The following is a 23,238-nucleotide window of genomic DNA, read 5'->3' as shown; positions in this document are numbered from 1 at the left end:
TCTCTCACCCCATCTTGTCCCACTGTATCCAGAACTACCATCACTGCTGCAGTCTCTTCAGTACCTGGGAGCCTAGCTAACAGAACACTGCAGGATGCAGAGCAACCAGTCCATCTCTGAGCCATCTAGCTCAGATCCCGGAACTAAATTATAGCTCTGTTGGTGTGGCTCAGGCTAACCAAAGCCATGGTGTAGCATCCGGTTCACACCCATACCATGGGATTAGTAAATCCTCATTACAGTCACGAAAAATGCTCCCTTTTGCAAGTACACGAGGTGAGGAGGAGGCATATGCTGGAGAAGGCCTTTGAAAGGCTCCCATCTGACAGGGCATTGGACTGACTGATTGCAGGGAGATAAATTCTTCTGGATGAAGTCTGATGTCTGGGCTACATCCTGGGCACTTTCCACTGCTTCACCTTGGGCAGAACCAAAACTGTAAGGAATTGACAGTGACGATTCACCCTACCCTTCAGTAGGGCATGAGTGAGTCTTTCGCTTCCTTGCAGCACACCAACATGCCTGCAAGTACAGTGCACTCCAACTATCAGGAGCTGACGAAGTAGCTCAGCAGCAACCAGCCATAATCACCATTAGGAAAAGGTGCACAGACCTACATCTTACACTTCTGGATTTAGATATGCAACCCAAGACAGCTGCATCTCTTGTAAGTGGCATACTCTACTGGGGTAACGTCATGACAAAAGTTACTTACACCAGCTCACACAGGGGATTTCCTCCCATGTATTTGTCCCAACCCATCCATTGGGGTGGTCAGGAGCACCCTGGACTTCAAGTCTGCTCTTGGCACCCCCCAAGGGCTGCAAGATAACACAATAGCTGAAAATCTGCTACGGCTGGGCTGCGACACAATCTTTGAGCTGGGGCAAAGAGCAACACATTTATTGTCAATACAGAGAAAGCTACAGAGGGGGCAGACAGCAATCTCAGCAGATGATGTCAAAAGTACAAGGAGGGACGCTGTAATGAGCTTTAATTCTCTTACATTCTCCCGGAATACCTGGTGTCTCAGGCGATCTCCAGAGAGCCCTCGGTGTCCTTCTCCACAACCATAGGCACAACCCAGGGACTTCACAATTTTGATCAGCATTGTGAGTGCCAGCCTATGGGTGCTGACAGATGGGCCTTCATCCTGTGGGTCACAGAGGGAAAGACAGCGTGGAATCCTGGCACAACCACTGGCATTTTGTTAACATTCTACTTTTGACAAATTGCTGTCCATTTCTCCTCTCAGACACTCCATTACTGAGTTGTTATTCTTGAAGTGTTTACTCCAATTATTTTTCAGGTTTAGGGAGCAGCCTCATCCCTTTCAGCTCCCATCAGAAAGTTCTGCTATAAATGTGAAGCCTCTACGTGCTGCTATGCATACCATTCAGCCTGCCCTTCAAAAAATTCTGCCTGAAAATTTCTGCTTGAGTAGAAAAACAAGCATCTTTTTAAAATGTCTTAGGTATTATGCTACTATGAATTACAACTTTGGATGTCAGCAACAGCATCTCTTGGTCAATTCTCATAGCAATACTGAAAAATTTATGATTTCTGGCCACAGAAAAGAAGATGTGCTCACATGCTGGATTCAATTGTTCCTTATGAATAATAAACCCCCCAAAAAATCATTGTGATTGAGGGTTTCAAACAATACAAGGCTTACAAATTTTGCTTTTGGCAGCTGCTTCTCTGGAGTAGTTACGGTGCTTGAGTTCCCAATCACATTTCCTCAGTGGAACCCCCCCCCCGTGAACACCAGAGCAAAACAAATTAATTTGTCACTGTGGTGCAAAATAAAAGAGAGCAAACAAAAGGGCAGTTGCATACACATGCATACTCAATCTTAACAGACCTTACAGTACTTTCAGGAATTGTATAAAGGGAAGAAATACAAACCTTTTCTTGTTTTTTGTCATTCTTCTCATATGGCCCTCCTCCTCCTCCACCACCTCCATCACTTCCACCTCCACCTCCTCCTCCACTTCCACCACCTCCTTCTTCTCCTCCATCTCCAACTCCACTAACTGGAGGTGGCCCAAATCCACTGGTTGAACCAGCAGAAGCAGCCCCTTTGAGCTGGAAGGATCCTTCACTTGGTCTCTTCTCAGGGGCCTCATTTTCTTTGTTCTCGCTCTTCCTCCGAACCTTCTCCACACAGGGCACCACACCAAGCTGCAGTAAGCATTCCACAATGTTCAGTGCCACATCACAAATCCGGGAGCTGATGTCATGGTTTAGGACCAAGTAAACAGCCTTCAGGACCACCTGGGAGATCCAAACATCATATTTAAAGTCAGGTTTACTTTCTTTCCTAGTACGATTTTGTGCCTGGAAACTGTAGTCACAGACCAGAAACTCATTACAGCAGGCACAGTACGAACTCTGAATGAAGGACATACAACCCTAAATCCCAAGAGCCTACAATCTAGGTGTAAGACAAGAAACCACAGGTTGGGCACAGTCAGGTAGCAAAGGAAACCATGAGATGACATCTGTGAGCCTGAGAATACTGCTTCAGTGCACCAGGAGCTGTCAAGTCATTAAGAAGAAAGCAGGAAGGGTGAGTTTTAAGGTGCCATTAGAAGAAGGGTGCTACTCAGTCTTATACTATTTTATAGGGAATTTGGTGCATGCCCCAGGAACACAGCCATTACATTATACCACTTAAGATTTGATGTGTGCATTCCACATGCACATGCGCTCCTTGCAAGGAGTAACAGGAGTTGCAGTATCTCAGAGGAGACTTTTAGGATATGCACAAATGTATCTGACTGACCTTAATGTACTGCTGAGAGAAGTCATATAAAGAGGTGGAGGAAAAGCCCATCCAAACCCTGATCTCAATGGTACAGCTATATTGACAGAAGAGGGACCTGGCTTTCCTCGTTCCTTGCCAATTACCGAGAGATCCAGCATGCCGTTCTTGTGGACAAAGTTGTTGGTTCCATCAATGTGATCTGTGTCCTCCAAGCAACTGTAATTGATGCAGGAGTCTGTCAGGCTCCGTGGGAGGTTGGCGCATGCAAGTGGCTCGTGGGGCATCTCAGGGATGGGCACCTGGTTGCAAAGCTTCCTCATGTGCTCGCTGAAGAAGTCGGCGTAGCCCACGTTGAACGAGGCCAGGGTGGTGTTGAAGGTGGCCACAGTGATGGTGGAGATCTGGGACCGCACTGCAGGGGGGAAAATGGCTACCTGTAAATTTCCACCTCTAGAGTTATGGAATGGAAGATTGAGGCTGAGCGTGTTTAAAGGGAGCACCTCTTAATGCAGCTTGTAATGCTGAAAGACAAGACAGGTTCCTAATTACTATAATGGGTACTGGGATGAAAGATAGATTCATTTCTTCCTTTAAGCCAGTGTAAATTAGAACAACACTTGAGTTTGCTCCAGCAGTACAGTTCCATGGCAGCTTAAGTTGATCTCGGTCAAGCAGGCAGTTAATTAGATCAGGGAACTCAGCCAGCCTAAATCTAATTCAAAGGGGGGATTAGAATTTGGCTAGCTTTGCTCCCTGTATTGGTCCAGTGCCTGGTCTTTAAAGCAGCACTGCCCCTGCAAGGCAAAGAAAAAAAGACTCTGCAGTTGGATGCAGGAGTGAAGGTAGGGGAACAGCAGCACCAATTTGGAACAGCTTTCTAAGTCACACCAACATGAAATATTTCATCACACCAGTTGAAAAAAATGGAGCAGTGTGTTCCTAACAATACCTGTGACAGTCTAAACCATCTCCAAAATGCAAAGCTCTCTGATCAGAAAGGCACCATGGCATCTCAGTTCACAGTGTTCAGAGAAGGGAACTCATTACATAGTCAAATTTAACTCTAAATTGCTCAGATTAGCACATTGGCTACACAGGCCAATTTTTATCAAGGATTCACTATGTTTTTACAACTCATGCTGAACTCCAGGCCACAATGTTAGTAATTTCCCACACTTAGTGCTTTTTAAGTAGGTTTATACGCTCTGTAGTGTAGAAAGACCCTATGTGTCCCACAGGGTTGGTTGGACTGTCATCTGCCAGACAGTAACAGGGCTATGGAATAACAAAGAACTTCTTCCTAAGGCTATTTGAATAAAATTTGTATGGTGAAGATAACAATAAAGATGGCAGCAGGAAATTTTGTTCCAACCATTTCCCCCTTCAAATGCAGTTAAAGCTCTTTCAGCGAGCCCTGCTAACTCCTGTGCAAAGATCCTTTTCCATCTTTGGGTTGGGTGTAGCCCATCTGTCACCAGCAGGCTGGTGTCATGTAAACAAACCCATGATCAAAACCCCCAAAATTCTGCTGGTGATACCAGACTCGGAGCCAGGTGTTGATCTGCTGGCTCTTTCTGTTTCTTCCCTCATCATTCCCTTGCAAAACTGGAAGGATAGAGAACACTACTTGTGCTCCTCTTCCCTTAATCAGTCATCCCAAGGCCCTGAAGCCTCTCTTGAGATCGAGTGAATTTCAAAGCCAGGCTTCTAACTGGAATGAAGGGAATTAGGAAAAAAGCCTGTGATTCTCAGCACAGTCCAGCAGCTGTAGATTGCAAAGGGGCATTAAATACCACAAAATACCCCATGAAACCACTGAAGATAAGAATACCAAATTTCTGTCCAAAATTCTGTGCTGTGTTGTGGTAAGGCAGAAAACACCAAACCCTGCCTTCTCCCTGTTTATGGCCGCCAATTGCTTTAACAACTGCACCAGATAAACATGAAAGGTTTGGAACATTTTTCTACACAGAAGAAAAAGCACTCAAAAGATATGGAAACAAAAAAGGAAAAAACAATTAGTCACAGACTCATATATGGAAACAGTGACACTTCCTCAGCTTCTTGGAGTTGATATTACAGGGAAAAGTCTTTCCTGGTGTGTTAAATTTACCTTCTTTGACTGTGTTCTCCCCGTGGCTGTTTGAGTGGTCCGGCAGGTCGGAGACCAGGGTGTGATGAGAGTGGGAGTGCCTGGCGCTCAGGCTCTCCATCTCTGTTGCTGTGTCAGAGCTCCCCCGCCTGGTAAACTTCCCTAGGGCGAGGACAAGAAAGGATATTCGGTTTACTTATCTGAGAAGTGCTTGGAGGTAAGAGACAGGAGCTGAGGTCAAAAATTGGAGGAGTGGAGTCTGCAAAAGTCAACGCATTCCAGGACACTGTGAAGCAGAACCAAACACTATAGTGGGATCTCTCACGGGGGGTTGTTGATATAAAGACCAAAGGTAATAACTCCCTGCAAGGTTATTCCCCTCAGCACATACACCCACATTCTTAACCACCAGCACCTTCAAGAAAGTGAGACTGGTCAGCACTGTATGACTCCATCCTTTGAGGCAGAGTACAGAAATTTGGTTTCTTCTCCTCTGGTCCAAAAGAAATAGGGATTTCAGGATGAAGAGGGCTAAGGCAAAGGAAATTTTTCAAGAACGCAATACAATACAAATCCCCTCTACTAAAAGAGGGGGACTGTCTCTGAAGTTGGCAGGATCTGTTGACCAGTGGAATTGAACCTGAAATACATGATTTCACTAAGACATCAGAAAGCAAAAAACTGTAGGTTTAGTCACACGAAGAATCTGGAGTCCCTGGGATTAAATTTTATCTAACTTCTTGAGGTACTGAATATATGGAAACGAGGATTTAGATACATACAAAGTTTGTAATTCTTGTACAAATCTACAAGTTTTTGTATATTAACTATTGACAAAACGCATATGAGTCTTTTAGAATTCACTTGGCTAAGCCCACTCTCCTCTGTCCCAGAGAGGGACATGTTTCCAATGGAGAGCTCTCCAAAATGGTGCCATCTAAGATGGTGAAAATAAGAAGGCTCTGGCATGGCAGATCATTTTGTTGCCTATCATCTTTAAGAAAGGGTGCCGTGATAAAAATCTACAACATTGGGAGTAAATCTGTGAAACAGAAAAAATGCCTAGACACTGTTCAGTGAAATTGGAAGCTTGAAGGAGTCAATTTTTAGATTTAAACAACTGTATCTTTGCAATATCAAGACAGCATAAGCCTCACTGAGACAATATCCTATTTATATTGTATCCAACATTCAATTGAGGAAGACTGTGAATAGAATATTTTTTGCCATGCTCCTAGTGACCATATTGCTGCCTCTTTAGATATTTTTCCTTAAAAGAAGAGGATGTAAATATTCCTTGGATCTATTTTAAGCTGCAGTCATGCAATGCTTGCTACCACTCAGGGAAGGCATACACAAGTGATCCCTAGGTTGCCACAGGAGCTATTATTCTAGTGAAGATGGTAGCTTTCAGAGAAAAAGTGAACTAAGGTGTAAGTCATTCAAGGTCCGCTGTGAGCAGTCGCCACTTCTACCAACAGGTGTGTCATGCTGCAAACAGAGCCAAGGTGACAACAGGATGGACGATGAAACAAAGAGCCTTTGCTGTTCTCTGGATGTTTACAACAGGAATGACACAGAATCTGGGGCAGATATAACATCTCACCTAATATGGTGGTTTGCCATCCTCCTCTCTCCATGCCACGTCGGTCCTCTCCAATTCCAGAGAAACTGCCAAAGGAGAAAGTGCTGCGAGTCGGTGAGACATCCAAATGATCCTCATGGAGGAGGAAAGGCACCCCCATCCTTCTTTGCCGCTTCTTCCCAGTGTGGTGGAAAGGAATTGACCCTTTGCGCTCGCGTTCCCTGTCCTCTTTGCGGCTCTTAAACTGCAGGAAGAAGAGGGAGAGATATGGGAGCAAGTAGAAGCTTTGAGCCATGGAAGACTACCATTTGAAGGAAAAAGATAACACAGATGTGTGTCCCAAGCATAACCTTCCACTCTGAGCTTCTTACCTTGGGCATTTACCCTGCTAGCAACTATCTGCACGCTGGGATCACATGAGTGTTTAAAGGAACTTAGTATTGCCCTCGGCTGGGAGGGATGTCCTAGGATAATTTTATGACATTCTTGGACCTTGAGCTAGATGCACAGAATCCACAAAAGTCTGCCTAGTATCTTGAATGGTTGCAACCTAGAGCTAGGATGAGGTAAAAATATCAGAACTCCTCACTGACTTAGCTGGAAGTACAAGTGAGCACCAGCATTTAAAAATCAGCAGTGTTTGAGCGCCCTCCACTCATGTGGTTTCAGCAGAACAGCTATTTGAATAAAGATTTGAGTATCATGCCTGCAATGTGCACATAAAAACCTATGTAATAACACCCAACTCCAATGAAAAGGGATGTCAATCTCACATATGGCATGAATATAAATTCCAAGTAGACCTCATGAATATATAGTCAAAGCAGACCTTCAGCCACTATTTAGCAGGACAGTGAAGTGCTGGATCATAGGTAAATTAAAATTTTCTTTCACCCACCTTTTTGAAGATGTTCATCCCCAGGTCTGTAGAGAGATCTGGAACTGCTGGTCTACGCAAGTTGGTCAATGAAACCTTGGAAAATGCCTCTGCACTTAATGATTTTTCTTCCTCGTTACATTTCATTGTAAGATCCTGCAGCTCCCAAAAGAAGACAATAAGCACAAGGAGAAATAGAGGACAATCAGCTTAAAAAAAAAAAAAAAAAGCACTACTTCCAGGAGCTGTCATAGGAGCACTGCAGAGGAAAAGAACCTCCAATTCATTAAACAAAACAGTACACACATTTCAAGAAAAACAACTGAACAAACAAAATGTAGAAACTCCCAAAATTATTTACCTTTTCTAACATTTCTGTCACAGGCTTTGCTGTCAGTGTGGTCTTGTGGCATGTTCTTCTCCAGTCTGATTCTGAACCCAGGTATGACTCTGGGTAGCTGATGATCTTCTGATCATACATTGATGAGCAATCACAATGGCTACCCTTTTTGAAGTGTTTTATTTGAGATCTAAGAGAATATGCCCTTAATAACATATACCTTTAAATATGCATTTTGGAACTGAATGGCAATAAGCAGCACTGTCCCTTCAAAAGACTTGATTTTCAAAAAAAATGTATTTACTCATGGAAGAAACCTAAGACTTTTACATCACTAAGCATCCTTCACTCATACTAACAGTGCTCCCAGGCCATCATAGTTCATATTTGTGTAAGTCCCCCCTTCCTATATCCCAGAATGTCTCATGACAGTGAAAACCATGAGGCTCACTCACCCCAGTTTCAGCAGGGAGCGCTCAAGCACCCTCTGCACTGAGCAACACATGTTACACCTGCCTGCTGCAGAGAAGGGCTTTGCCACAAAAATGGCACAAGCTCAGCTCCTGGCCATCTGCTCTCATTAAAGATCCGATGCCACCTTCCATGAGATGTTTGTGCAGCCGACCTGACCGAATTCCCACAGGATAATTTTCTTCCGCCTAAATATCAACTTGATTCTGATGGAGATGATGTTTTTCTTTGCTGTCCCACCAGAAATGTTGTGCTGAACAACTGGGTTATGTTAAAATACCTTTTGCTTTCAATCCAGAGATAGCCATAAGGCAAGGACAGATGAAGCGACTCCGATAGCACAGGAGGTTTAGATTCTGCCTTGCCAGATTGCCCATTGCAGAGCCAGCCAGCTCTGCAATACAAAAGTGTGCAGTTTTATGCACAAAAATGTCCAGCAGAAGCCAGTGACAGCCTTGGCAGCTGACATCTTAAGTACCAGTTACAGTGTTTGCAGTACTGGGATACTGGGAACCACACATTTTTCAGAGACTTTTCAGAGTAATCAGAGACTAGCCTTAAATTCTTCCTAATTATTTTATCAGCACAAGAGTGAAGGAGACACACAACAGTAAGACTCCTCTTTACCACTGTTTGTAGTATAGGTACGCTTATAAACCATTTTGCTTATATAACTGAAGGTGCCGTGAAGGAGTCACACGTAAAATCCAACACACAGCAAATCAGGATTCAAACCTAGGTGCTCTCAACAGCAAGGCCAAGTACTCCATATAGCCTGGTTCTTAGCTTTTACAGCTCTCTGGTCTCTTCTGGCCATCATACGAATTTATTTCGGATTCATTATCTTTGTCCACTACTGACTAAATCAGTGTTTTATTAGGCGGCTTATGGTCACCAAAAGACAAAGTAAAGATCAGGGCCTACTAAGTCACAAGCCACACAAGCACAGACAACACAAGCCCAGCTCTGAAATCTGCTCAGAGTATCCAGAAAACAACACCAGAAAATGAAATTACAGAATCACCTTAAATCTACAGTATGGTAGATGACACATTTTAATGAACCAAGCTAGCACTCTGACAAAGACTGATTAAAACCATGGGTTACAGTGCAGTAGACTGTGTAGCAATTATGATGTGCAGAGGACGGATAAGAAAGCAAAATATTTTGGGGGCTGCTCCTCTAGATTTTGTTGCTTCTATTTTCTATCACCTTCCTGCCGCACGACTCTATGTCTACCAGCTCATTAGTACTTCTCTCAGCTCTCAAGATATTACACTTGAGGCTCTTGGCTTTCTATCAGCATTGCAGCAAGCATTACAGCTGCACTGGTCCTATGCTTCATTTAAGTTTTGGCTCTTTCCCCTGCAATGTTAGTGCAAGACTGTAGCAGTTCGTGAGCCTCTGAAGGTTTCATGTCCTACACCTGCCCTTAGAGTGAATTTACTGCATACAAATGCAACACAGGTTTCCTTTATCACCTGTTGCCAGGACTGAAATATGTTTAGACTCAAGTCACTTTCTAGAAGAAGCTGGTATTCATTTTATTCACACTTCATCCAGTGCCCCTTTTCCTGTGCAAGGAATGCTGGAATGCTGCACTGAATCTTTTCCTACTTTGCTGTTCAGATTACTAGGTGATATATGGAGGATGTTTCTCTCATCCTCTCAAACCCCACTGCTTTAGCCCAAGCTTATCTGAAATGTGATTTCAGACACACAGAAACCGACAGGAAGTGAGAGTTTTGCTGAGACTTAGGGACATGCAGGAAATTACCCTGATGAACTGCAGAACAATAGAAAGAATGTGGATTTATCACAAAAGAATCTACTGGTCCCTGATATGATTTTCAGGCAGCTGTGTTTGTCCTTACTCACTTTTTGGCTGCCGCTTCAAATCTACCCTACACAGTGCCAGTATTTTTGAGAAGTAATTGATCGACCTTTGAGCAGAAATTATGATACTGTGTTAGGAATTTAAGATCAAGACTGAAAAATCAGGCCTTAAGCATAACCCTGTGTCAGATGAGCTCGTGAAGGCTCCACATACAACCCCTTGCATTGCTAGAAAGAAAGGACAAATCTACCCCTTGGGAGGTGACATTCTGTGCTATGAACTATCAGAGAGCCTTGAGTGATGAGACTCTCAATTTACAAACAGCAGTAAAGTCCCTACAGTTGGCTGGGATGAACCAGAGCCCAGGTGCCTCGCTGTGTTGCACAGATTTCAGTCCTCAGAGTTGTAAAGGAAGGGGGGAATGACTTGAAAGGTTTGCTGCCTGGAAGACTGCTTCACCTCCTCCATCACATCTGTTCTGCATAACAAATCAGAAACCTTTTTAAACAGGATTCCAATTGGATGAAGTACAGCAGGAATACACAGGACTGACACAAAGGTTACCAAAAGCAATCAAACTTAGCCTTGGAGGGAAGAATGCCCTGCACAGAGTCCTCACATTAACAGCTATAATGTACCCAGTGGAACTGCCAAATGGATTTAACAGAAAAATAGTAGAGAAAAGTGACAGAGTGAAGGAGTTTTGCAAGAGAAACAGCCTGGAAAAGCAAGAAATAGCCAAGCGTGTGAAAGGAGAGAAGTGTTTCATAGCATACAGAGAAGAACAAGGAAGACAACCCCATTCATACTGCCTCTGTAAACCACTGACTGCATTCCCTGTTGCACTAGGAGCTAAACTGGCTAATGTGCAAAAGAACCAGGCTGTTATGAGCAAGGACAAAGGGACAGTACATGCATGGAAACAGTGAACCACATCAACAGCAATATCTTTCAATTTTCCCTCCAGGAGATGATATTAAGGAGGATTTTCTGCACAGCAATCCCATACAATCCCCCTGCAAAGGTAGATTAAGATGGAATAGTAATTCATATCACCTGGCCTTTATGGAGCTATGTCAAGCTTTTACAGGGATGAAACAGGAAAACATTTTATAGAAATGACACTGAACTATAATACAGTTTAAACAACACTGCTGCTGAGCCCTCAAAACCAGCTCTCATAAAAAATATAAGAATGACTATAAAGTCCTAAGATTTAAAAACAACAGTACTAATATTGACATTGTTTATGCTTGTCTTCTGGATTATGAGCATCTGGGCTCCACAGGAGAGAAGATATCTCACCCTTCTTCCTTATAAAATGACAGGTCAAAACCATCAGAGCCCTACAATACTGAAAGCAATGATTTTAAGAAAAACATTAAGAATTCTGAGATTTCTGACTCACAGAAAGATATTTGATAGCAACATTAGCAAAAGAGAGAGCCTTTTACTTGGAGGTGTGTCATAAAATTGGATGGCAGAAATAGAATCTCTATTAAATTTTATTAAGCAGTTCCATCAACTCAGTAAATCAGAATTTGCTGTTAAAAGCCCACGTGACAGGAAAAGAGGGCACAACCCAAAAGTAGCACAAATCAACAAGGAGATTAACTGAAACTGCAACAGCATCCCCTTTTTATCCCTGGAACAAGGGAGCTACCCAAAAGAAAAAACACAAAGATCTTTTCTGCACCAAGGTCAGCAGTCTGGGGTTCATTCTCCAGCAAATAGGGAGCAAATGTTGACACCTATTAGGACAGTTTGTCTACTGAGGTTTTGTTGGCAAATATGAAAGTTATGCAATAAGAATAACAGCAGGAGAAGAGGTAACAAGATGGAGGGTTTTTGCTCATGGCCACTGTTTGTGAAGTCTAGTCTAATATTTAACCCAAGTGTTTGCCTGGAGTGTGCAGTGCTGTACCAAGTGCAGTTCCTTTTCTCTCTTTTCTGGGGTAACACCAGAGAAGCTCAGTGAGTCCTGCCCATTACACTGTAATGCAAAGGCAGTTCCATTTTTTCTGACAACTACATAAGTATATTCTCACATTAAAAACTAACATTATCCCAGTTCACCCTGGATTAATTATCCCAAATAAACCCTCAAGCTTTCAGCAGGCACCAGCTCTGACCCTCCACACCAGATTCTGCCCCCAAAACCCTCATCATTCTCAGGGTCTCTTTCTGAATGATGCATGTATCTGACTCCTGGGCAGTTGAACTAACACCAAAGCTGTGCCTTTCACTACTTGTCCAGCCATCACTTCCCAGCATCGCCACAACAGCAGCTATTTCCTTGTTGGTAGCACCTACTTACCTGAGTTTTGTGGGTGTTCACCAGAGAGGGTGCAGCGGCCACCATGGAGCTGCTGCGAGGCCTCAGCAAAGGGGTGATCTCTGGCTCGGGTGGCTTCTCTGGTTTTTCCTGCAGCATGTGCCTCAGCCTCTGCAGGTAGTACATCAGTGACCACTGTGTGCCCTCCTCGGACCAGTGTGGCTGCAGCAGGCAGCGCAGCACCGCCACGTCGAAGTACGTGGCATAGCGAGACTTCTGGCATGGTGGGATCACCAAGGACACCCTGTTCCAAAAAGCAGAAGCAGGAATGTTAGTCATCAGGCTCCTTAGGCCTTCTTAGATACTCGGCTTTCTGAATAAAGAACCGACTCTTTGGGACTAAGGCTTTCCTCCTCTCAGAGGAAAGCGTTATTGAAGACACGTAAGTGGATATTTAGCTTTCAATTCCCCAGAGGACTCCAGTACATGCTTTGTTAAGTGTTTTCTTGGATAGGGTTGCTTTCTTAAACTGTGATCTGAAGATAAGCCTCCAGCACTTGTTCTAACTGAATAATTTGTTCAGTGGGAAACAGACAACCTTTGAGCACCTGCTGTTCAGATACAAGTAATATATATTTAGGAATCGTTTACATTTCTTCATATCAGGCCTTGCTTAAAAAGAAGCAGGCAGGGCAGCTAAGTTAGTTAACACTTTAAGCCAATTAAATTGATTCCTATACATGTTAAAGTTACTGTTATAGACATTCTTTGCTGAGGTGTTCTAGAGAAAAGGACCATTTTAAGCCCTCATTATAATTTTCCTGCCCATCAGGTGGTGTAATTTCCTCATATGTTTTAATATATTGAATTTCTTATGTATTGTAAAAGTTAGTGTGCATAAAAGCAAGATGTCTGTAATAAGCCTAAGTAATGAGAATCCAGAGATTTCAGATTTCAAAGGCATCATATGTACTTTCAGAGCCCACCTTATTGCAAAAAAAGAAAAAAAAATGCCCCTACCTTTTTATTCTTAATTTTTTATACCACTTCCCACCCAGCAGATTACAACTGGCCTGATCTATCCTCTGTACAGTCACTTACTGTGAGGAGACAATCTGCCAGAAAAGAAGCAAGTGAAAGGCAGTCGGAGGAATGAGAATCACATGGCAAAAGAAGGTGTGAAATCTGGGGGTGGGGCAGGAACTTTGGACATCTTCTTTTTTCTTTTGCCTGCTGAAGTACACATTTTGAATATTTCCACTTAGAAACACACCTCTGTGACCTGAGTACTTCTGGGATTTTTGGATTCTATAAAAATCAACAGCTCTTTCATGCATTGTATTCTCAGGCATTTGAGAATCATCACAAGAACATCAGGGGTTTTTTGGTTTGGTTTTTTGCTTGGTTTTTTTGTTTGTTTGGTTGGTTGGTTTTTTTGTGGGTTGGTTGTTGTTGTTATAAGCCATTTATATCATCAACTCTGCTAAACAGCATGAAAACAGAGTGGGCAGGACACCTCCATTTCTAGCTGGGTCCCATCACATTCTAACAGAGGGATCCAAGGACACAGTCCAGAAAAGCATCAGGGAACAGCAGCAGTACTGACCAGTGGGACCTTTAAGTGCTTGAGCGAAGAGCATGTTTTAAGTGCTTTGCTGGATCACTGCCTGTGCATCCAAGGCAGGTACAGAACTGGCAGAGGAGAAAGATGTGTGCAGTGAACATTGACACCACTTGGAATCATATGAACCCTGTTCCATATTACACTTGGAAACAGGGAGCAGGTGGCATGGCTGGGCTTGAAGCAATGCATAGATCTAGAGCTCAAACCTGCAGGAGCTGGTTTGCTGCCAGCCCCACAGGCCAATGTCAAAGGCACTTGGTGACTGCAGACCAGCCCATCTGTGTCAGCATATGTCACCCTATATGCAATATATAGATTCAAAGGCTCTCCTCTAGTGCTGCATTCCAGGTAAAAATGCTTAGTTTGATGACTTTAAAATGACACGTTATAAAAACCTGAAAAAACAAATTAGGAAGGAGAAAACAACGAGAAATGGGAATATGCTATAAATTTTTCCCCATAAACCTGATACGAAGGCTGGTTTTGTCACAGTCCAGGTTGTGTCACACAGATGCAGCCTGCAAAAAACCTCAAGGGTAGCTGGGATACTCAAAGTATCCCAGCAAAGGAAATAAAGCCCATCGTCTCAGTAGCAATTGTGAAAGGTGATGCACTGCTCCCTGGTCACTTTGCAGGACCTTGATCCATGTCTGAGAGTCTGAACAGTCTTTCATGCTCTCCTGCACGTGGCACAGGCAAACCTGAGGCATGATACAGCCTGGAGCAAGGCATGTTCTCCTTATGAAATATTTGTCACTAAAGTCCTTCCTACAAAGCCTATTTCCCAGGCAGCCTGTTCAAGGCAGAAGCTGGATAAAGGGCTGTGGCTTTATTTGCTTCTGTGTTAAACTGTATCACCTGTACAGGAGAATTTCACTGAGTGGAGGAGGGATAATCGGCTGGGATCAGAGGAACAAGCCAATCGCTCAAGCAGTGTCTGTGGAAGCAGAAATTAAACTCTGTACTTCATTTAAAGGGAAATCTAGCGCTTGTATAATCAGCTCCTGGTTGCCTGTGACTGCAGGGAATGTGGAAAGGCAGCCTGCCTCCAACCGCTGGCCAAGGACAAAGGAATACTGCGGCTGTCGGTAAGCAGAGTAAACAACATTTGTTCCCCAGTTGTCTGTTGCTCGGCAACCAAAGCTCCCTGTACAGTTTTAACTGATCAATGAGTTCTGCAAATGAGGAGGCATAATGATGCTCTCTTCAAAGCCTGTCTGAAGCTTCATCTCCATGGCAACCACCAGACCCAGCTTGACAAATTGATCACCTGATTCTGTCTTCTTAAAAGGCTGCCTTTTTTTTTTTTTTACAGCTGTGCACTCTCTGAGGAATAGTGCTGTTCTGAAAGAACAGAAAGGCTGTTCTGTCCCCAACTTCAGTTTTACTGGCTCACATTAATACAAATTAAATAAAGACCCAGAACCAACAAAATCCCAAGGGAAGCCTCCTGATGGGATGAGAGCCTTAGAGAATAGCTTTGCCCTTTGGAGCAGAAATCAGAGCTGTTCCTAGATGGTATCCAGAAACTCACTCCATCCCACATTTCTTCTGTCACTGTAATGAAGCCATTTCTTAAAACTGCAGTGTTCTGGACATGACATTTCCCAAAACCGAACCAAAATTTTCAGGAGGAGTTTAAGTGACACTCCTAAATCCACAGAGACCTAAAACTACAGTTATATATAAAATTATAGGCTTTCCTCCCTCTCCACCCCCTGAAAACACTTATCAGCTTCATTTACTTTACGGCACCACCAAGTGTCCAGCACTACTGAAAATCTGGTTCTACCTTTATGCACCCTAAAATCTAGATGAATTTATCAGTGCCATGCTGGAAAACCATGGCCTGTGTGCTGCAGGGCAAGCTGGAAGGATGTTTGCATGGCTGTTCTTCTTTGTTAGCTTGTTCCTTTGGGACAGTAGTCTAAAGGAATCTCAGCAGCGGGATGCAGAGAAGAAATAATGAAGGCAATGGAGACAGGCTTGCAAAAATCCTTTGCCAGAGGGAAAAAATCTGATCAGAAAGACGCCAGAAAATATACCAGTTGCCTGAGGCTGAATCCAGCCTAGGAGGGTTGAACCTGCAATTTATTTGTTGTATCTTTAATTTTAAGAAACCAACACACTAGAAAAGACTAAAGAAACTGTCCCAACAGGTCAGCTAGAGATTTCTTCAATGGAAGTGGCACTGTGTCACCACCCTGTTCAAAACCCAGAACTGAGATTTGTTGCATTAGGAGTTTGAGATAAACATCCAGCACATTCAGCATGCACAGACAACAGCAGATTCAAGATACAGGACTTGTATGACCTCCACCATGGAGTCACACCAGCCTAACTTTCTCCTGAGGGGGTTTGTACCTGGGATGTGCAGTACCTCTCTCCTGAGAGGTTTGGGAGGATACGCTTCCATCCAAGGAATTTCCACGATGACATGCCGAAACAGCAGCCTTTGGAGGTATAGAATCTGGCTGTGTTGTCTCACAGACCACCTGCAGTCCCTTTGGATAGATGTAATAAAAGAAAATAGGTATATAAACATACTTATCTCTCCCATATTAGCTTTATAACTGCAATTTGTGCTTAGACATGACCATTACTTCCACCACAATGCCATGGTAATATGGAGAAATGGATCATGCCTGGGGCTTCTTAGTACTAGGCATTGCACAGGCAAAGGGTAAGACAGGGCTTTTGCCCAGGAAAATTTGTAAGATCATTGAATCATAGAATGGTTTGGGTTGCAATGGGCCTGTAAGATCTAGTTCCAACCCCCCATCATAAGCAAAATCAGGTTTTCATCCTACAAGACAGGACAAGGAGATCCAGACAACTACACTTAATACCCTTTGGTTCCACTGCAAACTAAGTTGGGAGCCTTTGGAAGAACTGTGAATAACTGTAATTTCTGGAATACTTCAGGGTGGTAACAGCAAGTTCTGTTTCCCCCCTCCCTCAGCTCCTTATTCAAGCTTGTCAAACCTTAGCATAGAACTTACCTCAGTATGGCCACTGTCCAGATTAGGGGATTCACAAGTCACGCTCTGATTGTTGGTGGGAGAACTTCTCTTGGCTGAGAAAATAATTCAAAGCAGAACATTTCAGGAAACACTTCTTATATTATAATGTACCACTGAAAGGATAAACCAGAAAACAAAACCAAACCCAAAGCAGTGTCTCTCTGCTGCAGACTTTCTGGGCATCAGCCACAGCCATAAAAAGAAAAAAGAAAAAAAGGACTGTTTGAATTTTTTGCACAGTTATTTCCATTTTGGGACTAGGCCTTGGAAGGCAAAGCCTCTGAACCCTAAGCACCCAATTCCAGTCTCATTATGGCTGAAACACAAAGGAAGAGCAACCCCTTCCAGTATGCAGAAGTGAATTCACAGCCTAGGCCTTTCTCTGGAGTGTCTTGAAATTACCTTTTTTAATTTCATAACATGGGGAAATTCAAATTTTAGATAGGAGGAGAACCAACTGTGTGTTCTTCACTGTTCACTTTTGTTCAGTGCCAGTTTGGGAAAGCTCAATTCACCCATGTCAGGCTGCTAAGAGATACTGTCTTTCCCCTTCTTAGCAGCTAAGGAAGATGAGGTGAAACAGAGATAGGAGGCTGACAGGTAATGATAACTCTACTGAAGAGTTTCTCATTTCCTATTTGTGGTGGCTCTCTCATCTCCTGATGCTGAACTATTCAACTATTCAGCTATTAGGCAAATGTCAGCTGACTCCGAGGGGAAACAACCTTAAACTACTCTAAGGTTTCACTAATTCCTGCAGTATCAGTAAATTCCTTCAAATATGATGACTACAGAATGTAAGGCAGCATTAGGCAAACAAAAGAAATGGTTTCCCAGCTCTCAGGAGCTACATTACCACAGCAAAGTCACAGACCTGTAACAATGTTCCTGATGGGCTTTACAAGGGCATTGAAGGCAGAAACTTCAGGCTGCCTGTGTTCCCACATCGGCTGCCAAATAACGAGGCCACTGGCCAACCGGAATGTCAGATCAGACTCCTAGAAAGAGAAACAGAGGTGGTGGCACACCAGCTCACATGAAAAATGTGGTTTCCGGTCTGTGAGGACTGCAATTTCTCCGATGCACAGATCCTACAAGAGATGAGTGACACCATGTGCAGTTCTGCAGTGGGTATATGCTAACTCGGAGACCACTGACAACACTCAGCAGACTTAATACATGTCACGTGTGGCTAATGAAAAATCACAGAGAAATCTCAATACAAAAACATACAGGAAGGTTTTTCCAAATGAAATTTCTATACTAGTTAAGGAACCCTGTTTTTCCCAGGACATTAAGCCGCAAAAGAAAAGGCCATTCCCGTCAGAAAGCATCTCTTTTAACCATATAAAGCCACTTCATGTTTAGTATTCAATCTCAACCTTAGGATTTACACTCCAAGACTTGAACTTCTTCCCCAAAAGAAGAAGAATACTAAATATTAAAACATTACTTAGAAATTGAGGAAACATGCAACAGATTACTATGAAGCAGTGGTGTAATACATCACTGATATCATTAGCACTGTTGGTACCTATGTCAATACAGAAACACTGACACTACTTACAGTGATTACTTACATTGTTTTACACATGCAACTGGCTTAAATCATGTAAATTTGGGCTTTTCAATATTCATCACCACAGTATTTCAGAGATCTCAGAGATTTCAAGATAAACCTGAGATACTGATATTAACCCCATCTTGTAAATGGGAAACAACATCTCAGAAAGATTAATGTTGAAGAAATGTTGGAAATCTTCTCTCTAATAGCCAGGGTCTACCTCCAGTTTCATTGAATTCACTCAAAGGGCAGCCCACATTTGTGTGTGTAGCGCTGGGAAGAATTCAACACTTCTTCCTGTCCTGTCTCAGTAGCTTACAGAAAAAATTATGAAAAATTTGGGCTAAATAAATTGAGCTATACTGTACAGGAACTCAGTACCAGAAGTAGGGCAAGAATTTACTTCTCCAGTCTTGCTTTCACCTGCCTTAATCAAAAGATTATCCTTTATTTCCTGTTCTTTCTTATCTTCAACTGTTGCAGCATAGGAGGCAGGATTAGAACAGATAACAGCCCCATCACTGCATGACTTTATAGACCTTTTCTAAGTACCTACTCTTTCCCAAGGCCTAGATGGAAAAGTAAAGGCTAAAAACTGCCGCCCCCCAGAGAGACAGGAGTCAGAACACGCAGAAAATGCCTCCTCATCACCACTCTGCAAAGCTGATGCACTCAGCACAAAATCAATAGAGCGACCCCGGCAGACAGGAAGCCTGCAGCCTGCTTCCAACTTCAGAACAAAGGAATGCTCCATTGCCTTTGCTACTGCCATGCTTACAGCACCATCGTGCATTCCTGGTAATTAGCATCAAGATGATTAGTAATGACAACAACAAATCCCAGTGGCAGCCCCACGGTTGAAAAACTAGCAAGGCCCTTCTGAGCAGCGGTTGAGAATCACTGGCGCAAGCTAAAGCTCACGACCCTTTCTGCAGGTTCCTGGATCCCAGAAACTTCACAGGGGCCACAGATCTTTCACATTCCCAAAGGCTAAAAACGGCTCACTTCAGTTATTTTCCTTTGTGCCTGCCTGATGCTGAGGTGATTGTTCATGTCACTGGAAGGATTTCTTCCTGATGGCAGTGGTATCCTGCCAGCTTGTTAAAACATTTCCAGTGGTCCCCCAGTGTGCACTGTAGGCTGAATTAAATAACAATCACAAAGGCAGAGTAATTCCTTTCCTGCTCAGAGTTGACTCCACACAAGCACCCCATCAGTGTTCCACTTACTTTAATTCTGTGGACAAGGGGAGCAAAGAGGAAGACAAAGAGCTCCACGGTGGCCATGGAGTTTTGGAAGAATTTCCTTCTGCTATTCTCCTCCTCATCAGTTGTGCCGCTGGGCTGGGGATGTCCTGGTGATCCTTGGTTTTCCGCCTGATGGATAAAGGCACTACTGCTCCCTCCCCAGCTAGAGCCTCTGTCCCCTCCAAATCGGTCATTGCTGCAGTCCTGAGGAGCCTCCAGCAGCATCCAGTGAAGAGTGTGAAGAAGCTTTGTTTCAGCTACTCCAAGCTTATCCTGATGCCCTGTGTGGAAAAATGCATCACTGTATCTCACAGGGTTACCATCAGTGGTACTGTTGAGACTTTCAGAGCTGCACAGGAAACTGGACATCCAACTTCCTGATAAGCATTTGAAAATTAAAATTCTACCATTAAAAGCATCAGCATTCTGTCTCATTATGTTTGAAACCTCCTGAAATCTCCTAAATCACAAGTCTCCATTTACTTCACAGTATTTGCAGTCCAAACCCTGCAATGTCAGTTGCAGGGCATGGACAGCAGCATCGACATAGATTGGTCCTAAAAGCAGCCAACTTGACAGTCTTGTCTGTTTGACTTTGTTGAATAAGATAAAATGGAAGTGAGCGCTGCAAGGTGCTCAAGCTGTGCCCTGTTAATGCCTCCAAGTGGCATGTCTCGGGAAGCAAATTCCTGGCTGACATCAATCAGTAAAAGACTTACTAAAAGTAAGTTCTATTTGGACCTCTGTCCTTACTGTCTGATTGACTTAGCTGCTGAGAATCCCACGCATTGATCTGAATAAAAAGAAAAAAAAAAAGAAGAAAAAAGAAGAACAGAAGATACTAAAAGTACCTGCTGCAATTGACAACTGAAAGAAATACATATTCCTTCAAGGAACCCATGCCTGCTCGGTGGTTGTTCTAAAATAAGTTCTATTACCTCTGGAAAATAACCAGCAAAATGTTATTGAACTGCTCTTCAGCTCATCGAACCATTACCTTCACTGGGGAAGCTCCCACAGGTTACCCTGCTATAAATAAGAAAGACAATCCACAAGAAAGACAATCCGCAGAACGAACTAACTGGGGTTCTAAGGCTTTAGAATATGTTGGCACCCTGAGCATCAGTCTGTCCCATTTTGACTGACGACACCCTGACAGGAGCACTAACCCAGTTTGTTGCGGTTGGAGAGCAGCGTTGCGGTGCAGTGCAGCACATGCGGGAGCGCGGCCTGGACGAGTTCCCAGCGAGAGATGCTCTGGATGGCTTCAGAGAGAGCTGGAGAAAGGCCGTGCAGTTTGTTTTCTACTAAAACTCTTTCAAAAGACTAAAAGCAAGAACAAGGAAAGAAAGACACTGCGTATCTGTTTCTGCATTTTCCTTCCAGCACATAGAACATTCTCTTTTAAAAACCTGTAGTATTTAATTATATAACTAAAGCACATCTTGTAATATTTTTCCTGAAAAACACAGGCTGTAACTAAAGTTCACCAGACATTTGGACATACTTGACTAAGAAGTAAATGGGCCACACAATATATTTGCTGTAATATAGAGAGTTAAAGCAAGTATAATCTGTATATTAGTAAGTTCTGACATCAAGCCAAACTTACTGTTATGTTGGGTATTAATCTGCCATGCAAGTAATCCTGTTGAAAGTCACAGGAGCTAAGGAAGCCTGTATTTGTGGAGCTGAGTGCTGGATATTCTTCTCAAACACACACGCTCTTTCAGTTTAGTGTAAGATAAAGGGCAACCCATTAAAGGTATGTGGGCCTTAGGAAATGTTTTCACACCCTGTCACAAAAAATAATCATTGTACAAGATTTTTTGTCTAGCCATGATGTAATGGCTTTATAAACACTTAGAGAGCTGATGGCTGCAGCAAGTTCTTTATTTTTACCTCAAGCAACAAAAAAATAAGACTATCTGCCTCTGAAATCCCTATGGAAGCTCCTTATTGCTAGTTGTTCCAAAAATTTCAGTAAGTTGCTGCTCTGATCAGATACAAAGATCTCATTATAGGTCACAAATGCAGCTATGTTCCTTCTCTAAAGTTCCTAAAGCAAAGATAATGACAATGGATGTCCTTGCCATATACCAGCTTAGCCTCATGACTACCTATTTGCTCACAAGCTCTTTCACCAGTGTGACAAAAACACGTTGTTGCTCCTTGGCTTTCCATTCAAGGTCTCATGCCCGGGTACTTCAATGGCATCAGGGAGAAATTCCCCCAAAACTGCCTTCTGGAAGCTGTGGTCCACATTCTGCACGCTTCAGAAAATCAAGAGGAAGCCAAGGAGTTTGCAATTATATCTTTAAATTAGTCTTGCATTTACCACATTTTGGGCCTCTGAGCACACATGAAGCTTTCCCTACATGGTTATCCACCAGATTCCGCTGTTCTTTCCTGGCCTGAGCAGAAAGCCTAACATATTTCTGTACCCTAATGAAAGATTAGCTTCCAGAGCAGCTTATGCGATCGCAGGTATCTGACACAGAAGTACTGCATGCTACCAGAAAAATGCAAACACAAAAGCTGCTGTATGGAAACCACTGAGTGTTCCTGCCTGCTACAGGCACTGCCTGGTACAGTAACTACTACTGTGGATGTACTGCCAGCACAGGAGCTAATTGGCATCAGTCCCCACACTGAGAACTGTCCCAAGCAGAGCAACAAGAACATGCAGTTCTTTGGACAAGTGTTCCTGTGGAATTTGCCTGGGGTTCTCCATAAAGGTCCAGCTCACAACAGCTTCTGTCTACACCAGACACTGAAGATGCAAGGCCCCGGGTTAGCATTTGCTCCTGTAGAGCCTTCCTTTTGGATTGCTGCAGTTCTACTCTAACTTTCAGGGTCTGTACAGAAAATATACAGACATTGAGACAGAAGACCTAATTTTCACCCCACATGAACTGAGCAACTGCTGCCACAGCTGGGAGGACTTACATGCTTCAATGAGAAGGCTGAATGAGAATGTCTGAAAAAGCTCCCTGTAAGTCAGTCAGAAGACAGATATTGTCATGCTATGGGTATGTCTGGAGCTGCAGCCTCAGGGCTGTAGCTTGGCTGAGAAAGCAGTTACCTACTTATAGCAAGCTTGTTCGTGCCTGAGACACCCCACACACCAAAGGTGGATAAAGAATATGTGCCAAGGTGGTAGTGAGGGAAGTCAGTGTTTATATCTTGGCTGGAGAAAGGGCAGCCCCTTTCAGCAATGCTCTGTGTCTGTTTTCAGCTCCCTCGGGGCCACTTACACAAGCATTTTTCCTTTTAGCCTGGTGGTGACATCTGTTTTCACAGGGAGTGGCAGTCAGCCTTTTCTGGCTGCCTTCCCACTCCTTTTACCTTCTTCTCCACCAAGAACCAAAGGGACTGTCAAATACCTTGTGACCAGGGTCAGTCTGTGTGTTCCTTTGCTGCTGGAATGGGAACAGGTAGCTGTCTGAAGATGCCTAGACAAGGAGTATAGGACAGAGCAGATTCTGTCTGGGCTTTGCCACGGTTTCATAAACAGCTTTGCTTGAGTCACA

The 23,238-nt window shown here is 43.4% G+C and overlaps 1 protein-coding gene across 15 annotated transcripts in view; it reads right to left on the bottom strand.

Annotated features, from left to right (window-relative positions):
• The window catches only part of UNC80 (unc-80 homolog, NALCN channel complex subunit), a 120,662-nt gene that overhangs the window by 92,901 nt on the left and 4,523 nt on the right, over window positions 1–23,238 (bottom strand). For 11 of the 15 annotated variants that reach the window (XM_027677983.1, XM_027677982.1, XM_027677970.1 and 8 more), the window contains exons 3-14: window positions 20,875–21,031; window positions 19,688–19,986; window positions 17,769–17,892; window positions 16,874–16,947; window positions 16,236–16,375; window positions 12,290–12,551; window positions 7,346–7,480; window positions 6,469–6,691; window positions 4,884–5,024; window positions 2,914–3,182; window positions 1,909–2,277; window positions 1,007–1,153 (exon numbers count right to left, since the gene is read on the bottom strand). In XM_027677983.1, coding sequence (XP_027533784.1) covers window positions 1,007–1,153; window positions 1,909–2,277; window positions 2,914–3,182; window positions 4,884–5,024; window positions 6,469–6,691; window positions 7,346–7,480; window positions 12,290–12,551; window positions 16,236–16,375; window positions 16,874–16,947; window positions 17,769–17,892; window positions 19,688–19,986; window positions 20,875–21,031 — 2,340 coding nt within the window. The remainder of the gene's footprint in view (window positions 1–1,006; window positions 1,154–1,908; window positions 2,278–2,913; window positions 3,183–4,883; window positions 5,025–6,468; window positions 6,692–7,345; window positions 7,481–12,289; window positions 12,552–16,235; window positions 16,376–16,873; window positions 16,948–17,768; window positions 17,893–19,687; window positions 19,987–20,874; window positions 21,032–23,238) is intronic. The other 4 variants (XM_027677973.1, XM_027677981.1, XM_027677984.1 and 1 more) reach the window with 2 other exon arrangements.

The sequence above is a fragment of the Neopelma chrysocephalum genome, unplaced genomic scaffold (genome assembly GCF_003984885.1).
Source record: "Neopelma chrysocephalum unplaced genomic scaffold, ASM398488v2 Primary Assembly neopelma1_44, whole genome shotgun sequence".
NCBI classification, from domain to species: domain Eukaryota; kingdom Metazoa; phylum Chordata; class Aves; order Passeriformes; family Pipridae; genus Neopelma; species Neopelma chrysocephalum.
The sequence above is the reverse complement of the archived record's forward strand: the minus strand, read 5'-3'. Positions and strand labels throughout refer to the sequence as shown.